General features: G+C 49.0%; 1 protein-coding gene across 5 annotated transcripts in view; it reads right to left on the bottom strand.

Moving 5' to 3' along the window:
• The window catches only part of ELAPOR1 (endosome-lysosome associated apoptosis and autophagy regulator 1), a gene marked incomplete at both ends in the record, with an annotated part of 40,982 nt that overhangs the window by 12,890 nt on the left and 7,676 nt on the right, over positions 1 to 20,416 (bottom strand). For 4 of the 5 annotated variants that reach the window (XM_079761636.1, XM_079761637.1, XM_079761638.1 and 1 more), the window contains 7 exons: positions 1,564 to 1,652; positions 6,440 to 6,589; positions 6,727 to 6,832; positions 7,384 to 7,464; positions 7,917 to 8,064; positions 11,653 to 11,845; positions 13,721 to 13,841. In XM_079761636.1, coding sequence (XP_079617762.1) covers positions 1,564 to 1,652; positions 6,440 to 6,589; positions 6,727 to 6,832; positions 7,384 to 7,464; positions 7,917 to 8,064; positions 11,653 to 11,845; positions 13,721 to 13,841 — 888 coding nt within the window. The remainder of the gene's footprint in view (positions 1 to 1,563; positions 1,653 to 6,439; positions 6,590 to 6,726; positions 6,833 to 7,383; positions 7,465 to 7,916; positions 8,065 to 11,652; positions 11,846 to 13,720; positions 13,842 to 20,416) is intronic. The other variant, XM_079761640.1, reaches the window with a different exon arrangement.

Genomic DNA, 20,416 nt, shown 5'->3' with positions numbered 1-20,416 from the left:
GCTTTTGCATTTATCCAGAAAGCTAATACATCTATATGTCAGACCTGGAGACTCAGAGATGGTGAGAGAGACAGGGCAACAGTCACATAATGGCAATTTTTACACAATCAGACAGAACACCAGATGCTGCAGAACTGAGCCTGAGGTGCAGCTGATAAGATACACGGCCATTCCCACTTGCTGCTGGGGAAAGAGCTGATGCTCCAAACATGAGGGCTGGGGCGGGGGAGGGGAACGAGAGATGACTGAGAAGCAGTCGCTGCTAGGACCAGCCTTTATCCTGTGCTTCGTAGGCAGAATTCAGCCAGCCAGCAAACATGTGTGCATGCTAACAGCCAAGCACACGCTCAGCATGAATGCAGCTTTCCCGACTCCTGATTCTGTCTCCTCGGGAGGCTCTGTTTTAGAGAGGCAGACAGTGCGTCCAGAGGGTCTGATCTAAGACAGACCCTCCACTCGTTCCCTGGAGCCACCCCTGCTCGCAGGCCGCTGTTCCTCGCACTCACCAGGCACAAGCCCGCCTCCTCTACAGCTGCTGCGCCCTGGGCCTGGACAGGGCTATGGCTCCCCTCACCTCACTCAGGTCCCTGCCCTCTCTGCAACAGCTCTGTCATTCTCTATCTCCTAATTCTGTTCTATCTTTTCTTCCTCCCACTTATTACCACACGGTATATTTGTCACATTATGACAGTAAATGTTCGCACCCGCCACCTGCTGGGAGCCTCTGGGGGGAGGATGGGCCCCCGCAGGCCTGAGTCACAGTCGCAGTTGGAATGAGAAGAGCAGGCAGTTCTCAGGTGTGGCTGTGACCTGCAGACCCATTTGTTATTTATCTGTTGTCTCTCCACTTGCTCCCCAACAAGAATTAAACTCCCTGAGAGTAGACGTTCCCTTGGTTTTGTTAGCTGCTGTGTACCTCGTGCCTAGCACAGTGACTGACTGTTGGAATGAACAAATGACCTCCTCAGAGAGGCCTTCCCTGGGGAGTCCTGCCAGTCCTCCCTCTTCAGGGGTCCCCAGGGCCCTGCACATCTTGTTGCCTCGGTCAGGCCCATCTTCCTGCTGTCTCCACGCTCGCTGAGGGCAGGAGCCTGTCTTAGACTCTCTGATTCCCTCTGGAGCACAGGGCCTCGCACAGCAGACTGCAAAGGAAGGTCTTTCTGAGGCAGAGAGCCGGGGGGGGCGGGGGTACGCGCTAGGGAACCAGCAGGGACAAGTCAGGCTGTTCTCCCGTGAGCCAAGAAGAGGGAACGAGTCTGATGAGTGCGTGAGGAAATAGTGTGCACAGACAGGCAACCACTGTGCAGAGGGGCTAAGCGAAGAGAGAAACGGAAAGAAATTAAACGGCTCTCTGAAACAGAGCCTAGGAACCGGCAGGGGACAGATGGCAGAAACAGTCTCTGGTCTGAGAGTGAGTGAGGCCATCTCTTTTGCCCCCGCTGGCCCCGAGTCACTCTGCAGGCCTCTGGGGTTTTCTCTGGTGCAGCCGCAGTGGCCGCTGGAACTCCGAATGTGGTCCAGCCCAGGGAGCGGGAAGAGGGGCCCCAAGACCGCGCTACCCACCTCTCCGTTGGCATCGCAGGCCGTGTGCGTGTAGAAGTAATCTTTGTCAGTGCAGGCTGGGCGCATTTTGCAGGAGGAGGATCCTTTTTCTAAATGGCAAAAGCGAGGACAAATACTCGGGTCACATAGGAAAGCAGAGCTCTTGACTGCTTGCTCATGACCCTGTGCACCCCAAGATCCCGGGCACAGCACAACAGATGCTGCGGGAAGTAGAAAAGCCTGCACACCAACCCTTCCCGCGGCCTCAGTGGCAGAAGTCACAGTCCCCAAGGCCCTGCTCAGACGCCCCTGCGCACCGTCCCTGGTGCTGTGAGAAACCACAGCCGCGATGCGGGGCAGGGTGGGGAGAAGTGGACAGGCCGGAGGACCCGCAATGAGGGCGGGTAGCTAGAAAGAGCATCTCACAGGTTCACCACCACCAACCAAGTTCCCTGAAACCCGCCATCTTCCAGGTCAGAATCCTGACTGGGTGTAGTTTCTACTCCTTGAGGGGTTGGCGTGAAACAGAAAAGCTTAGGGTAGTGCCTTCATGCTCTTATTCTAATTCCTTCTCTGAATTTTCTCTTCATATTTTCTTCCCCCACCCCCCACCAGCCTCCCAGCATTCTCTGCACCTAATGAAAAATGTCAGCTATAGTTTCATTTATTCTCCTCTCTGCGTGTTCTCCTCATGTGCCTGTTAGTTCTGCTTTAACCCTCTGAACCCCTGGATAGCAAGAATTGTTTCAGTGAACCCCTCTTTAAAACAGCAGATCTCACCTGTTAAAAATTATGCACCCTTTTGAGAATTTGAAAAAGAGACCTGTTTTCTCTATCCAAAAATATACATAACCCATGCATTAAATTTCCAAGAAATTAATTTTCAACAGAATAAGAATCACTGCTTTATAGACTGTGAGTGCAATACTAGTACCACTGCTGTCACCACTATTTCTAATATGACTACAGCGTCACCTGCAGGCAAGCCTTTGATCACATAAGACTGCCTCACTCTCTGTTAGGTACCTGACAGGCAGTGCGGTGGAGTGGAATGAGCTACTAACTCAGACAGGTCTGGGTCTGGATCCCGCTTCATCATTTCGTAGCTGTGTCACTTTAGGCAAGTTACTTGACCTCCCTGAGCCTGCGTGCTCGCATATGTAGAAGAGGAATAATAATAATATCTATTTGGCAGGTGCCAGCATACCCGGCGCATTGTAAGGAGGGACTCACTAAATGCTGATAACTCTTATTACCTATTTTATTTGGTAACTGTCACGGGTTTTTAATAAGGATTAAAAGTCTCTTTCTCTCCCTTCCAGTTAAGGGCTTATTTCTCAATTGAGCTCTTCTTCTTCCCAAAGCACCAAATGAGTTCCTAGATCAGGAAATTTCCCCATTGCTGCCTTGTTGGCCTGCACCGGGGAGTTCCCACAACCACGCACCTCCGCGCCTCTTCTGTCCCCGTCTCTTCTGTCCCCGTCTTATTAGCTTGGACAAGAGGGAACTACTGGCTGAGAAACAGCTGGGGCCTTCTTAGCTCATTTGTTTGGTTAGCAAGCAGAAGGCCTAATTCAGCACAGAGGGATCAGGGACTCCTGTTTTTGACCGACTTGGCCAGGAGAAATTTGGGGGCAGATGCTGAAAACACACCAATTCCCAGGGCCCTTATGTATTGGGTTTAGCAAATTGCAAGCTGCTTGTTAGAAAGTGCATTCCAGCCCGGCTGGTGTGGCTCAGTGGTTGAGCATCAACCTATGAACCAGGGGATCACAGTTCCATTCTCATCAGGGCACATGCCCCGGTTGCAGGCTGAATCCCCAGTGGGGGGCGTGCAGCAGGCAACCGATCAATGATTCTCTCTCGTCATTAATGTTTCTATCTCTCTCTCCCTCTCCGTTCCTCTCTAAAATCAATAAAATATACATACATATATATATTTAAAAAATGAAAAGACAAGAAAAAGAAAGTGCATTCCACACTGGGGCCTTTCTCTGCTTGTCCAATATTTGCTCAGCCTGACACGCCAGCTCCAGGTTTCAGCAAAAATAGTGCAGCTGTTTACACATGGACAACTGCTAAGGCGGTGTTAATAAATGATTAACCCAAATGCTGCGACAGACCTCACTCACCTGGCTCAGGTTTCATCATGGTGTTTAAGTTGGCTATTAGTCAAATTTGAAAGATTGGCCTAGATGTTTGAGAAAATGAAAAGTGATTCCTGTAGGATTGGGCCTGGCCAAAACTGTAAGGAAATAAAGTTTATCTTGGGGTCTCCAACTCCTCTTTTTGCACCTTCTTCTTCCTCTCAGTGTCTTCCCCCTGCCTCAGGAGTATAGTGTTCTCACTCTGATACACTTCAAAAGAAAACAGGCCAGGTTCATATACCACCTCAAATTCTGGGAAAATCCCTGAGCCTCTCTGAGCTGTTGATTCGTTTGTAAATGGGGAAGTTAGTATAGTACTGTACTATGAGTGATAAATGAGATAATATTTTGTAATTTGTAAAGTACCTTACAATGACATATTATTATTGCTATCTATGCCAATAGCATTTTTATATTAGCAGAGGACTGCTGGGACAGGCCTTAATGTAAGTGAATTAATAAAGTTAGTGCTCACTACATGCCAGGCACTGTTCTAAATCCTCCACCTGTATTACTTAATCCATACAGTGACACTATGAGGTAGATATGATTACTGTCATTCCATTTTATAGATGATGAAACTGAGGCACAAATAACTTGCCCAAGGTGGCGAAGCTAGTAAATGGTACACTAGAGATTTGAACCATAGTAATTTACTTCTGGGATCCATGCTCTTAAATCCCAGGCTGTTCTCTTAGGAAATGAATCTCTATTAAATGTAACACAAAGGAATTAATCCCAATGATCACGTTTTAGGTATCAATGAGGAAAATGCTTTCAGTCAAGCTTTTGTGCTTACCATCTCCTCCCCCAATGGCTCTGCCTTAGTCTAGGTCCTGGATACCTGGGCCTGTTGTAAAATCTCCCAACTGGGACCTTTGCCTCCAGCCAGCCATTCCTTTCCTCACCCATCTTCCAAATGGCAGCCAGAGTGGTCTTCCAAAAGCACCAGCCAGGCCATGCCCCCAGCTTAAAATTCTTTAGTGGCCCCCACTGCTGAAAGGATCAAATCTCAATTTTTGAGCAGTGGCACAGAAGGACTGGTCCATAATCTGTTCCCTGCCCACCTCCCCAAGTAAGCTCCAGCCATGCTAGTTACTCGAAGTTCTGAGCCTTCTGGCTTTGGCCCACACTTCTTCCAGAACTTCCTGCCCCCATCAAATCACCAACTTGTCTTTCAAGACCCAGTTCGTCTCTTAAGACCACAGCTAACGAAGCCTTTCCTCTCTCCCTAGAGAGGAATGACCGCTTCCCTTCTTCGCCTCCGCTGCACCCTACACTCGGCGCTCCTATCCCAGCACCTCCTACTCCATGAAGTTACTACACTTAGATGTTTCTAAAACCACGTTTCCCTTTTCAGTGTAAGCTGGGAGGCAGGCACCAGCTCTAACCCTAGCACCAAACTCAAGCCCTGGCACCTACCAGACACTCAGCACGTATTTGTAAATGGGTGACTAAAGGCTCCCCGGGTCTTCGGTCACTTCCTTCATGTGCCCTCCATCATCGGCTCTCATCAGACTCTCTCTGCAGCTTCCCAGCTTCCCATTGACCCTGTATTCTGGATGAGCCAAGTCCCAAAGAAATGTAACCCTCTTTGTACCCCTAGCTGGTAGGTGGTCAACAGGCTGACCTTGTTCTTCGTAGTAAAAACTCACTCCCCAGCCAAAGGGGTGGAGTGGGAAATCGGTGGCAGAAGAATAGACTCCAAGAATTCAGACTCCCAATCTGACACTTCATAACAGCTCTCTGGATAAAAATCGGTTTACATAGAGTTGATCAAAATACTCAGAGGTAGTTTTTTAGAACCACCTTGCCATTCAAACCATTATACAGCAGCTGGGCTGGAAAGGGCTGGAGACTTAGACTAACAAAGGCTGCCATTGACTGAGCAGGGAAGAGGAATAAGAAAGTCAAGTGGAAGAACAAGAATTTAGACGTATAGACAAAAACTTCCCCCGAGACCTGAACATTCCTGTTCCTGCTGAAATCTAGACTGCTCCGTGGAGAAAAACAGGATTTTTGTTTTAGGAATAGAGTAAAAATAAGCAGTTCACAAGGTCAGTGGCGGGTCTTGGCTGAGCCAACACACACTGTAACACCTGTGTTAAGGTTGGGTGTGTCTGTGTAGGGATATGGGGTCTGCTTGAGAGCGCGCCTTGAGCTGGGTTTGTGTATGGTTCTGTGTGAGGAAGAATAAATGAAATAACTAGTTATGAGTGTTTGCAGGGGGAGAAAAGGGACTCTTTCTCTCTCACTAGTAGTTTTTTCAGAACATGTCTTGGAGATTGGCCCCTTTGCCAACCAGTGGACTGCCTGAGCCAGGGCCCCTGGTTCATAGGTTGTTGCTCAACCACTGAGCCACACTGGCCATGCCATGCCATGTACTTCTTACTGTCTAACATACAATATAAACTTTTATATATTTGTTGTTTATTGTCTGTCTTACCCCCTCCAGCATGTAAATTCCATGAAGACAGGGCACTTTGCCTATTTTGTTCACCAATACATTCCAAGCACCTAGAAGAGGCCCTGACAGACAGTAGAAGCTCAATGAATGCCTATCACATGATTTCATTTTTATTTCCAGAGCGATTGGTAGGACATGGGTTGGCAAGGTTCTTCCAGGGTCCAGAAAGCAAGGGTTTAAGAATGACCGGTCGAGCTTGACCAGAAGGATGGCTCCGCAGCCTGTCTCTCCCTGTGCTTGTTGGTATCGCCCTCCAAACCCTTCCTGCCCTCAGAAACATCACCTGAGTATTTGTCAGAGTCACACTGGTGGCAAGAAGTTTCTTCCTTGTTCGAATAAGTATTTTCTGGACAAAGTTTGCAGAAAGAGGAGCCCTGCTCATCTGCATATGTGCCGGGTTTGCAGGGGAAGCATTCCGAAGTGTAGGCCACCCCTGGGAAGGAAGAACATAGCAAAGCAAAACTTGAGCCTAGAGACTGAGCCCCCTGGGGACTGGCCCCCACTTTCCTCCTACAGAGTCACAAGGCCAGAAACTCAGCAGCAGACCCAGGCCCCGCCCCCTCTCCATACCTGTAATGACGATGTTTCTCACGAGCACAGGCTTGGAGACTTTGGACCACACTGAGAAGGCTGTGGTTCTCCAATAGAGGACGTTATTGCCCCGGTTTAGCTTTACCTACAACCACAGACAGGAGGCGTTAGCACAGTCTCTTGCCGGGACCCCTCCTCTTACAGTCCACATAGCAGTGCCTATTCTGATCCTCCCCTTCCTCAGCTTTGCACTTGCCCTTGTCTTGGCCTTCCTCCTCTGTCTCCTGAGCCTCCTCTCCAACCATCTCCCACCCTCAGTCACCTACACCATGAGCAACTCTACAGCGAGACTGCTGAAGGGGTCAGACGGTAGGGTGAATGGAATTCCTGCTTCTTCTCTGATTCTACTTATCCATCTCCTGCCCCCAGAAGACCTGGCCTTTAAAAAGGCTGCTGATCCTTGGGGTCAAGCCACTGGTGCAGCAAGACAGCCCACACCCATATTTCGTCAACTCGAGAGACAAACTGCAGCATCCTCTTCATGTCAGACCCCTGTGCTCCAGGGAAGCGAGGTGGAGGCCGGGCTGGGAGGAAGCACTCCTTGGAGGAAAGGCCCTTGGTCCCTTTTCTGGGATTTCTAGGAGCGGCTGCATCTCCAGCAGAGGCTGCAGGGGAGCTGGCGTGATGCTCACTCACACTGTGGAATTCCCAGCCTTTCTCCGTGGTCCTCATCCACCGGGCGTCATCTGCATTGGGCTGGCACTGGTCGTTCTGGACCTGAGGCAGCAGGAGTTTGGGGTCAGAGTCTTCTGAGGAAACGGGTTCCTTCCCCCACGCTGCGGCAGCCTTCCAGAGGCCCCGTCTTGTGGGAGAAGAGCTGCCAATTTCCTCAGGAACAGAGCTCAGAACTGCGAGTCTTGGAGTGGGGCAGGAGCTAGTCACACACACAAAACGTCAGGCACTGACAGCAAAGACATAACCGGCAACTCAGAGACGCCATTACATGCCGTGTGCGTGTCTGAGCAGGGCGAAACCCCCAGGATTCCCAGACCCTCCTCCTCCCTCAGATTCTCTCTCCTCTTGAAGCCTCAGCTTTTTTTGCCCAAAGTTCTCTCTAGAGGACAACTACTGTGGCCATTTCCCAAGCAGGACTGGGCTTGTGGTTCCTGCAGGTGCATCTGAGCCATGGAGTCTCTGCCGCCCACCCCCCTCCTTGGCCAACGGCTTACAAAAAACTCAAAGATGATGTTGGAGTCTGCGTAGTAGTATTCGAAGTTGACAGTGCCCGACTTCTTCAGGTTGACGGCATACATCAGTGTGGCTGTGCACTCGTCCGTGTTGGAGGCGATGTAATCGCCCAGGGGAACCCACTTGGACCTGTGGATTGAAACAGGGGCCAAGTTCACTGTCAGGGGCACGGCCCACCAGCTTCATGTGACCTTCCAGGTCTCTGGGGGAATTCTTGATTTGTGATTCACACGCAAAAGCTTAGACCTGAAAATGCTCAGTAAAAAAATGACTTCTGAGCCTGGCCAGCATGGCTGAGTGGTTGAGCATCGACCTGTAACCAGGAGATCACGGTTCGATTCCTGGTCAGGGCACATGCCTGCCTTGTAGGCTCAATCCCTAGTGTGGAGCTTGTAGGAGGCAGCTAGTCAACGATTCTCTCCCATCATTGATGTTTCTATCTCTCTCTCTCCCTTCCTCTTTGAAATCAATAAAAAATTTATATATATATTTTTAAAGAGAACAACTTCTGGATCAAGGAACCAAGAGGTGGCCCACATTATGCCCCCACTTTTTCACTGTTTTGCTTGAAACCAGCTCAGGTCTCCCATGACTAATAATGTCCCATTAAGGGGACCTCAGTTTAGTCCCCTGGTTCCCTCCTGTGTTTGTCAGAGTAACATGGCACTTGCAGCTCTTCAGCAGTTAGTGCTATTCTCACAGGGAAGCGTATCCAAAGTACCTATGCTGAGCTCATGCAAGATTCCCATACTAACCTAATGGTATTGATTTCTCCTGTGAAAAGAGACAACACTGAATGCTGATGTGCTCCCCGGCATCAGCTATAAATAACTGCTAAAGTCAGATGAATAATTAAAAGGGTGCCATAATGGGTTACATTTGCAAAATGCATCACAATTTCTGGTGTTTGTCAGAGCTATGCCTGGCGAAGATCACTTCACACTCAATCAGAACAACATGTCTTCACCGATTTCTAGTGCCAGGCATTGCTCCAAATTCTTACTCTTATCAGCTCATTTAATTCTTACCACTACCTATAAGAGGAATACTGTTTTTAGGATGAGGAAGCCGAGACACCGGGGTAATGAGGAAATTTGCTCACGGTCATTTAGCTGTGATCTGCTTATACCAGTACCTGCTTTGTTTCCCCATGGCCCTGGGCAAAGAGAGGCAAGTGTTCTAAGAAGAATTCTCACCTGGTGGCCACCCAGGCACCGCTAGGCTCACGCTGTGTGGCATTATTTTGTAAGTTCAAGTTAGAAAGAAGAAACTGCACAGGAAAACTTACAGGTTTCCCATGTTTGAAACCCTTTTTAACATTTACATAGATCTTGCTCTCATTCTTGTTTCACCTTCATACTGCTTGGCTTCTGTCCTTTCTTCTCCTCTAACATATAACATCCTCTCTATATTACTCCTCCTTCACTCCTGTTCCCTCTTGCTCATCCCAGTCTTGGGTCTAAGGGTTGTTTCCAGCACCTTCGTCCTGGGACCTTTAGCCAGGAACCGAGAAGGAGCCCCTGAAGGATTGTCCTATTTTGTTCCCAATTATTTATTTCATGTTGACTTTGTGCCAGATGTTAGATGCTGGACATACAACAAAAAACCAGACAGACCTGGTCCCCTCCCTCTTGAAGCTTGCATTCTGCTTATAGTTGAGGAGACAGAAGCTTAGCTAATCACACAATTAATCCCATAGCAATAAATGTGATACGTGCCTTAAGGAGAAGATGCAAGAGTGTGTAACAGGAGCCTGTGGAGTCAGGAATGACTTCGTTGAGGAAGTCACACAGAGGCCCCGAGGAGGGACAGAGCGTGGTGGCCAGCCTGACTAGAGCATAGTAAGCAAGAGGGAAGGTGCTTGTGAGAGGCTGGAGAAATGGGCAGAGAGCAGAGGCCAATCGGGGCAGGTACTGGATTTTATTACAAGAGCAGTAAGAGTCCATAGCATCCAGAATTTTCAGCAGGAAAGTCCTGTGGTTATATTTGTGTTTTAAGAAGATCAATCTGGCTGCTGAATAGACAGTGGCCTGGAGAAGGCTGGGAGTGGAAGGAGGTACTAGCTGGGAGGTGTTAGAGGCAGAACCGGCAGGAGGTGGTGCTGACTGGGGTTAGTTTGGAGGCAGTGGACATGGATTCAGGTAAACACCAGCTCAACTATTGCCTTTCTGTGGGGCGGTGGGGAAATCACAAAGCCTCTCTGGATGGCCATCTGCTCTCCATTTCGAGAGAAGAAGCCTCCTTCCCCGCCCAGGGATGTCCTGGACGCTTTGAGATCCAGGCCCTTCAGCATCTGCGTCGTGGAAACACAGGTTGTTTTATTAGCCAGCCCACACCCTGCCCCGCTGAGAGGTAATGATTTCTGGACTTCAGGGCAGTCCCCAGACAGAGGGAAACCCTTTCTCGCTCGAGTAGGAATTGATTGAGTGAGCCAGGCCTGCACCTGGGTCGGCTCAGTCGCGTTCTCTGTTAGGACACAGATGGGGTTGGTTGTCTTAACCTACATTCCCTCTCCTTCCAACTTTCTCTCGGAGGCAATGTTGTCGTGCTAATGATTTTGGCCCATAGTTTGAACTCTAAAACTGGACTCTGAAATGCCTGCTGCCTGGCTCTGACAAGGGTACTTCTAGGAGGTGAAAGTATAAGAATGGAAGACATTGCTCTCGTTTTAGAAATCCAAGTGTAATACAGGTCTTAACTCCTTTTTGTCCTTTTGATTGCTTGGGCATGAGAGACACTTTCATGGCTGTACTTTCCTCCCATATTCTTTGCCAATATTTAACAAAGAGCAGTGGACGATTGTCTTTTACATCCATGCATCCCCCCACTTTCTTCCCTAGGATCCAGCGTTGCCTCGCACCCACTGAACCGTTTGAAGGGGGCAGCTTGGGGCAGTAGAAAGCTTGGGCCTGGGTGCGAGTCCCAGACTCACCAGCTGCAAGCTGGGTAACAAAGGACCAGTCACTGAACCTCACTCGCTGAGTCTCCAGTCGCTCACCTGTGAAATGGGAACAGTCATACCTATTCCACAGGGTTCTCGTGAGGATTGAAGCATCCGGAATAGTGCTGAACAACAGAAGGCACGTCATTCCTTCCTACCCCTGGCATTATGTATTCAAAGATTTTGACAAGGAAAGCTCACCAGTTCTACAAGCTCCCTGAGCTGAGCTTTTCAATGACTAAAAATATCTCCCTTTGAGCTGGGAAATTTTCACTCACTGGAGTCTCAAAGGATTTGAAAGCCACCACAGACCGAAGCTCTGGTCCTGCTCTATCCCCCCCAAACCTCGGGGTTGGCAGTCCAGTTTTAGAAGTTAGCACCGAAGCTAGGAAGATGCCCAGTGCTTCACACGTTGTGTTGCCATCAAGGTGAGGATGTGTATTGGCTGACCCGGAATTCCATGGTGGAAATGCAATTGGATTTTGTTTTAAATGGACTGGGCCATTAAACCTGTGGCCATCTCACCTACCTCTCTCTATTTCCCCATGTTTTTCTCCTGCCACAAATACTTGTCCATCACTAGGAAGCTTCTGTCAGTGAATGGGCTAAGGTGGACGGACGTCCCACCTAACAGTGCTGTGGGCACCTGCTTCAGCCCTCACCCTGGGCTCCCTCCTCTCCACCCTCCCTGCCCGCCTGCAGAGCAGAAGAGGAGTGCTCCCTGAGCCCCTTCCCAGCACCGGGAGGAGGGAGCCCAGGGGTGGGAGGTGACTCACAAAGTGCAGTTCTCGGTGGACTCGTTGGTGCTGTCGTTGATCTCCACGTTGGATGAGTGGCTGGCAAAGCCATGAGGCAGCTCGTCCCACTCATCGAACCGGATGCCCGTGCCCAGGGAATAGCGGCCCTCAGTGCAGGGCTTACAGGACTGGTCCTTCATGTCCAGAAACTCCCCAGCTTTGCAAGAAAAGGCTGGAACACAAAGCAAGGACAAGGGTGGGGTAGTGAGGCCGCTGCTGCCCCAGGAGAAGTGGGCAGGTTCTGGGCATCCTAAAGGGAGGAGCAGAGGGTGGAGGTCTAGGCATTGGGCCCACTAAGCATTAGAGCCATGCACGTCTTGTACAAGTCCATTAACATGGAAGGTCCAGACAGGCAAATCCACAGAGACACATGGTGAATTTGTGGGGCCAGGGACTTGGGGGAGAGATTGCTGGTGGATTTGATGTCTCTTTTTGGGGTGATGATAGTGTTCTGAGATTAAATCGTGGTGATGGTTATGCAACTCTGAATATTCTAAAAACTAAGTGAACTTTACACTTAGAGGTGAATTTTATGACATGCAAATTATATCTCAATAAAGCTGTTATTTAAAAAAGAAACAGACTTGGGGCAGTGGAAGCTCTGCCTTGCTGAGGGATTTGGGCTTATCCCGGTCAATCTTGTTTCCTAAGGGAGTAGCCGTGGCCATTCCGAGACCTCTCCAGGGAAGGAGATACCATGGTCTCTCACGCCAACCCCTCTGAAGGGCACCTGGCCCTCCAGCCTTGAATTTCCCCTTGAGTCTCTCCTTTCCAGTTCCACTGACCGTGCTGATTGGGATTCTCATGACCTGTTAGCTCACCTTCTGCAGTGTCCTCCTAACTAGTGCCCCGTTTCTTGTTTCTGCTCATTTTGTGGTCACCAGTGTCATTCTAAAACATTGAGCTAATGAAAAAATAATCAGGTGCCCCTCTTTGGTTACAGAATTAAGCTCTCAGCCAACCCTTCCTGCTTATCTCCCACTGCAGACCTTTCTCCAGCCCAGCCCATCCTCACCTTGCCTGTGTTGTCTTCATCCCAGATCACGTGTTCTTCTACCTCCAAACTTTTGCTCAAGTGGTTCCGGTCCCTAATAAGTATCCATAGCTCCCATTCTGTCGTATTACCACATCATATGGATGGGAGCCTGCCACCAGCCCTGAGCTCCTCCAGGGCCGATGGCTCAGTGACAGACACAGGCGCTCTCCATAAAGGTTTTGCTGACAAATGAATGGCTACATAGGAGGAGCTCGATAACATTGGCCCATTAACAGAAGATGGCGCGTTTGTTTCCATTATTCACACCTCCATTCTGCTCGGGTCCTAGCAATATTCATTCACTAATTTAACAAGTATTTATTTGCCCACTTACTGAACCAGGCACTATGCTAAGCTTATTTTAGAATTTAAATGCCCTCAATTTCCTTTCCAAATTTTCAAGTGTTCCTTAATTCTAGTCCCTGATTTGTATTGTAACTCCCTTTGCATATCTAAAAAGAACAGTGCAGGGGAAGGAGCTGCCAACTGTAGAAAAGCTCTGACTAGGAGTCACAGAGGTGGGGGCAGGAGCTGCAGGCAAGCCATCGCCTGGCTGATTGCACAGTCAGCTCCCGTCGGGAAGGTTCTTGTTTCCTGAAGTGATGCCCAGTGTGTTTTAAATTCATCTTCTCTGGCTTCCTTTTCAAGGACGAAAGCAAATTGCAGTCTTTCTAATGACCAATTGTGGCTGGTGAGTGTAGATTGGAGGCATGCACAAGCAAAAAGGGAAACGTATGCACACTGAAAAAAGCATCTGCGTGGCACACAGCTGGAATTACTTACACTTTATACCCTAATGGGATTTAAATTTTTTTAAAAAGCAAATTCAGATACCCAGTTTGCATCTGTGAGATAATCTCAAAAGGGTTGAGGATGGGGACGAAGTGGGAAAAAGATCTGATTCCTTAAGGCAGCTGCACTGTCAGGGAGGGCCTAGCTTGCATGGCAGGAGGCTTGGGGCAGAGGCTAAAGCTGAGTGTCAGGTGGCCCTGGAGTGGAATGGCTGCTTACAGCACTCGGTGCCCTTGACGGGGTCCGGGAGGCTGGTGCAGAGGCCTGGGGTGTGCGGCACAGCTACCCTCCACCTGGAACTCGTGCTGTCACATGCGGTGTACTCATAGTGGTACTCAGACTGCAGGGGAGAGAACAGTGGGCAAAACGCGCGTTAGTGTTGATCACACCGTACCAGCTTCTTGCCCTCTTCCTCGCCAGCACCAGGGCTACTGACCCTCATCAACACAGTAACAACCTGAGACCCTGGTGGGGAGCAAGGCATCATGGGAGCTGTCATTATTTAGACCACTCCTCTTCACCCAATCATGGTCTAGCTTTTAGAAATCCTTTCTTTTTCTTTTTTGGGGGTGACTCTCTTTGCTGTTATGTGTAAGTAATGTCCTGATAGTACTGAACAGACTAGAAACAGGTGGAGTTTTTCTTATCCCAAACTGCAGAATTTATGAGCAAGGACTATCCATTAAAAATTTTCAAAGGATTGTCACAGAAGCTGTATTTCTTTTACCCTGCATTCCTCAGGCTCCCTTCTGCCCAGAAAGACGATGCATTCCCACCTCCCATTTTAAAAATGTCATATTTAGCCCATGCAGGTGGTGTGCTCTCATCCTGTGGGTCTGCTCGTGCCTGATTTCTCCGTGCAGTGGGAAACTCACAGTTCAGTTGCTTTACTTGAACTAAGAATAAGCTAAATAACAGCAGCAAAACAGCCAAATCAACCACTAAGTAGGACAACAAAAACCATTACTTGGGAGAGAGAAGACAGAATGAATGTTTATTCTTTTAATTCTTGTCATAAATAATAGAGCGCAGAATTCACTTGACTTTGGCTCTGACAAGTATTTTACAATCTGCACTAAAACTATATTAAAGCACGGAACTACTTCGTATTATTGTGTCCATAAGAAAAATAGATGTAATGTCGCCTCTCAACCCTGATGAAAGCATGATTGCATAACATGTGTAAATGCAAGGAGCTGAGCCTGCAAACGAGACAGCTAATCTCAGCATGCGTCAGGACCCCGAGGGGAAAGCTTTTCCTCTGGAAGAGGAGGCCATACTGCATTTCCTCTATTCCAAGATGCCCGTTTCTTTCCCATTTTAACCTCGGTGAGATCAAGATGTGTGGCTTATAACTGACACGACGAGGAAGCATCGTGCCATGTTTTAATTCTTTGTGGTACATAACAAACGGTGTGTCTGAGAAGCAGCGGCGCCCCAGACTTGTGGAAATAAGATAACCGTGTTTCTGTAGTTTAAGACACTTAAGGTGATAAGAGAACAATTGTAGAGCTCCTCTCTTATTTTCCTCTATTGTAAATATTTACCAAATATATATTGTACACCCACCACTTATAGGTACCAGATAGCATGCCCAGTGGGGCTCAGGGCCGCCACACACAAACTCAGCCCTTTCATCCCGAGGGAACAGATGCAGAGGACAAGGGGACAGTTTGGGGACTGTGAGGCTAACTTTTGATGAGAATCTTTGGCTTTGCATTTAGACGTCGCTGTCATCTAGGGAAGGAAGAACACCAGGATGGCAATTCTTTGTGCCTTTGGCTAATATCTCTCGGGGTCTATTTTTCCTCCTAATTCCAGTCTTTTCCTTATCTCAGAGGACTCTCAGATAAATGGGACAGGCAATTCCACATGTATCAGTTCCAGGTCTAAAAATGATGCGTTCCAAAGGGTTTTGCTGCAAGAGTGAGGGGTAAAACCCAGGGTATGTAAATGCAATGCGGAACTGAGCGGAGCAGGCAGAGAGGATTCAGCCGGTGAACATAATCATGCCGGTCATTAGCATAGCGCTTTCACAGTTCCCGAGAACCCCTGCTCATTTGCTCTTCAGTCTGCCTTCAACCAGACAAGCAGAGCAGGGTTGCTCCCTTCCTTGTACAGATGAGGAAACACTCCCACCAGGATGAGATGTCTTGTCCAAGGTCACACAGCTGGAAGGTCACAGAGCCAGAACCCAGGCCTTCCCACCAGGAATCCTCCACCTACAGACTCACGCTGGGCCAAACTGAACAGCCAAATCTAAAAATTAAACAAGACAGTGTTGGCTGTCTGCCAGCAGCCAGGCTCTCTCTGAGGCCTGAGCATTGGTGCTGAAATACCGAATCCGTGCGAGCAGATCTCTCAGCCCACTCTCACTGCATCTGGTCTTTTGGAGACACACGGGCCAAGACCATTTCTTTTCATGGTCTTTCATGACACCCACTCGGGGGAGGTTTGCTGGGAAAGTGGTGGTTCCAGCATGTGCCGATTTACTTCCTGTCACCTGGGGATATTTACCCCATCCAAGGTGGCTGGCTCTGCTGCAGCCATTTCCGACTGAACACTTTGCACTCTCACCATGCAAGACATAAGCTCAGACAGTTCGATCAGAGACATAGCTGGCAGCAGTCCTCAGTTATGTTCTGTGAGCAAGTCCGTTCCCCAACAGCGCCTCAGTTTACCCAGTGACCTGTCTTTGTAAGGGTACAGTCTGCATAATGCACAGATTCACAAAGGAGACACACAGATATATTCAGTGCGTATGTCAAGCACACAAGTCCTTGCTCCCTCCCCCGGCACAATGATATGAAAAGGCCCAGACCACAATTTTAAATGGGGCACAGTAGGCAGTGGCTGCTGCCTGTTCATCAGGAAAAAGGAAGGGGAGGGTGATGAGGGGCAGGCACCTTAGTTAGTCTGCCCTCCCCTAAATCATCCAGCCACATGCTTTCTCCGGGAGCATGAGAAAGTTGGAACCTGCCTTACCAAATATTCAGCTATCTATAGGGAACAGTAATCTTTTGGCCCCAGAGGAAGAAGAATTTTCAAACCCACATGATTCGGTCCTGGTGGAATTGTCGAATGAGGTAGGCAGTGCTCCTCTGCCAAGGCGCGGGCACAGGCCCACAGGAGGCTAGTCAGATGCTCTCCCTGGGCAGGTGGGGGATGGGATGAGGGGCTGAGGACACAGCCATGAGTAGGGACCTGAGGTGGGTGGGAAGTGGGGGAAGGATAGGGCAGTGGAAGGTTCTCAGGGAGGTGACCTTCAAAGGGATCATTTGACTGGTCATTTGACTCCTCTGAGCCTCAATCTTCTCATCTGTAAAATGGGAAAATTGGACTTAGGCAATTTCTAACTTCTAAGATTTCTTCCAGTCCCAGTATCTTATTTCACGGCTGATACTTGCATGGAAATCTGTTCTTCCTTCCACCTTTCTCCCTTCAAAATGGCACACCCAGATTTTAAAATGATTTTCAAAGCAATACAAGTTCATTCTAGAAAAGATGAAAATACAGGCTAGAATGAAAAAGAAAACATGCCACGAATCCACCGAGCACAGATCACTACTGTAACGTTTAGTGTATTTCTTTCCAGATTCTTTTCCATGCACGTGTGTACATCACATGGTATGTAGTTATGTATTCTGACGTTTTTTGTTTTTACATTTTAGGTCACAAGCACTTTCCTATGTCTTTAATGGTGGCACCATAGTTTCTTTAACCATTCTCTATTGTTGGACATTGACTTTTGTCCAGTTTTTCATTATTTTAAAATAGCACTCCAATAGCTAGTATCACTAGTTATTTCCCTTGGGAAGATTCCTGGAAGTGGAATTACTAGGTAAAGAATATGAATTTCTTTAATATTCTTGGTCAAGAAGGGAGACTTCTAGAGAAAACAAACATTTCTAAGTCTCTCTAAAATTTTTATTATAATGGCAAATTTCAAATATATATTTCTTTTTTTTCCCAAATATAATTTTTAGCAAACAGAATATAATGCCCCCATGTACCCGTCACCCAGCATCAGTACTTACCAATTTCTGCCATTCTTGCTCATTCACCTCCACCCACTCCTCCCCAGTTGAAGTTATTTTTATAGGTTTTGTGTTTTCTTAAGGTGAAATTTGTATAGGATGAAACCCACATATCTTAGCGGTACAAGCTGGATAAATGGGACACTTGAGTAAAGGTCTGACAGGGCTGGGAATCACTGCTCGGGGCTCTGCCACCTCCACCGCCAGCAGAGTAGACAGTCAAGCAGGTGTCCACGTCCTGAGTCTCAGAACCACAGAGCCGCTGCAGACAGTCACACGCACCCCAGGAAGCAGGGGATCGGCACGGCTTGGGTTTGTCTTGGCTGGGACAGGGCTGCTTCAAGAAACAGGTTCTTAAGTAAACCCGGATTCTGACTAGCGGCCTTGGGGTCTGGAGGAGGCTGTGTCCTGCTCTCCCCGCTCACTCCTCTTCCCCCCCCCCCGCCCATCCTCCCCGCCCCCCCCCCCCCCCCCCCCCGCCGCTGGCTAGTCCCCATTTCCTCACTGTCCCTGAAAATCAGATCCTTTGGGGAGAAGGTCAAGATGGGGGCAGGGTAGGCGAGGCAAGCGCCCCAAGCTTGGAACCGTGGGGTCAGTAGGTGTTTGCTGACTCAGGTGTAAACCCTCTGCTTGGAAAGCACCTGACTCAGACCAGAGCAGGTCCCATTCGACAGGCCTGTCTGTCAAGGAGAGGCTGGCCCTTTGCTGGGAGGGAGGACTGAGCTAGGTGACTTAACACAGAACATGGGAAACCACGGAGAAGTGTCAGAATTTGAACGTGAGACTTTCTCTTAGGCCCAGCCCTAGCTGGATGGTTTCCCGGACTCCTGTTCTTTGTTTTTTTTGTTTGTTTGTTTGTTTGTTTGCTTCTGGCGTGCCTGGCGGGGTTTGGTTTTGGTTGAGGCTCAGGGCATCATGGCCTTGCTTTGTCCCCTGTGAAGGGTAGGGTGGGAGGCACAGGACCTTTTCTATTGTTCTCCAGCTGGCCAGACCGGGGCTCACAGTAGGCCTTCCCCCTCTCTCCCACCCTCCTTCCCACCCTCTTTAGGACTGCCTACTGAGTAGCAGGGTCTCCTGAGCCCTTCGGCCTAGCCATCGCAGCTCCAGAGCTCTGGTGCCTAAACCTGCATCTGTTGGATCATCACCACTGCCTGGAGAGCAGGTGAAAAACACAGAGTCCCGGGCTCTGCCCCCAAGATTCTGGTTCTCCTCTAGATCTTTTTCTGTTTCCTCCTCTTTCAAAACTCTCTCTTCTAAGCCTCAAGACTTCAGTATTTATCTCATAAACCAGTCTCACAAAACAGGGTTCCTAATCTACAGGCCTCGGACCACTTCCTGCAGACAACCCCATGCAGAATTTAGGTATGTGGGGAAAAAGAATTTTAGGTATGTGCATTTTATCAAATTGTGCTCCTGAGGCCAGAAGTTTAGAAAGTTAATTCCTTTGATGGGGGGGTGAGGAAGGTGAGGATTCCCCCCCCTCCTCTTTTAATGGAGCAACATTGTTTTTTTGTTTAAACCAAAAGTTTCACACACACGAAGTTTAACACCACAGTCTTAAGAACAAATTGCTCTAAGGTGGAATTGTAGATGCTGAGGCAGACTCAGGGTTAAGGATGACTTTGGCCTTCACCTCACCGAATCATTTGCTTTACCCACAAGCAACACTCCCTCTCCCCAGAGCAGGCACCAGACCCAGCAGCAACCAAAGCAAACAGACCTCAAGCAGGCGCGCCCCTGCTGATGGTCCTCAGTCTGGGGGTTGCCTAGCAACACGGTGCCAGGAGCCCCAGGGCTCCCAGTCTGAAGGAGTGTGGGGGAGCCTGGCCTTACATCACCCTTTTTTCCCAACATTTGCTAATCTACTCTGGGTTTCCAGCTCCCATTCTGATCAAAAACAGCAGGGACAGTGCTTGGTCACCCCAACAGGGCCTGCCCCACTGGTTTGGCCGTGGACACGTTACACAAAGCAGATTCTGGGTCTCAACACCCAGCTGAGGCCATCCGTGTCACCATGCTCTGGGCCAGCCTGTCGGTAACTTGAGCTGCCTGTCCCTTTGGGGCGCAGCCTTGGCCTGGGGCTCCTGGAAGACACTGACAGGCTAATGAGGAGGTGGGATGATCACAGCCACCATTTGTGAGCACATGTGAGCACCCGTGCCCCCCCTCCAGCGTCTTCCCCTTCAGCCCCCGCAACCCTTCCTGATATGATCCCTACTGCACGACCTCCCTGTTTACAACTGTAATCTGCTCCCCTCTGTCCCAGTGACCCCGACATCCTGAATGACTTTTTTCCATAGCGCTTACCACCTACGACACACTTTATCACGCAGTTACTCATTATGTGTTTTACTGATTTCTGATCAGAGGTAAGCTCCAAGACAACAGGGAGCTTTGTTTTTGTTCACTGCGGTAGCCCAGGAGCCCGGAACACTGCCTGACACCTAGCAGATGTCAGTAAGGAGTTGTTGAGTGACTGCGCGGTGGGGCACAAGTCTAGAGCAGCTCTGGAGCAGTGCGAGGCGCTCTGGATTAGAGCAAAGATCTGGGCTCTCCTCTTGTCCTGCCACCCCAAAACTGCACGATCATGGACCAGTTATTAAATCTCCCCATCCTCAGTTCCCTTGCCCAAAAAATAGGGATGCTAACACTCTGCTAAGAAGATTAAATAGATAACCCCCCACCCCCAAAAAAAGACAACAATAACAACAACAACTGACTAATATCAACCTCTTGGGACAGGAGATCATGTTCAGGAAAGCTCTTTGTAAACTGGTTTTAAAAAATAGCATCCAGCTGCTACTAGGACCCAGCTACTGCTAAGGGCCTTCTCTCCTCTCTGGCAACAGGGCTGGGATGAGGGAGCCTGGTGACTCTC

This window comes from Cnephaeus nilssonii (genome assembly GCF_951640355.1).
Source record: "Cnephaeus nilssonii genome assembly, chromosome: 21".
NCBI lineage: Eukaryota > Metazoa > Chordata > Mammalia > Chiroptera > Vespertilionidae > Cnephaeus > Cnephaeus nilssonii.
The sequence above is the reverse complement of the archived record's forward strand: the minus strand, read 5'-3'. Positions and strand labels throughout refer to the sequence as shown.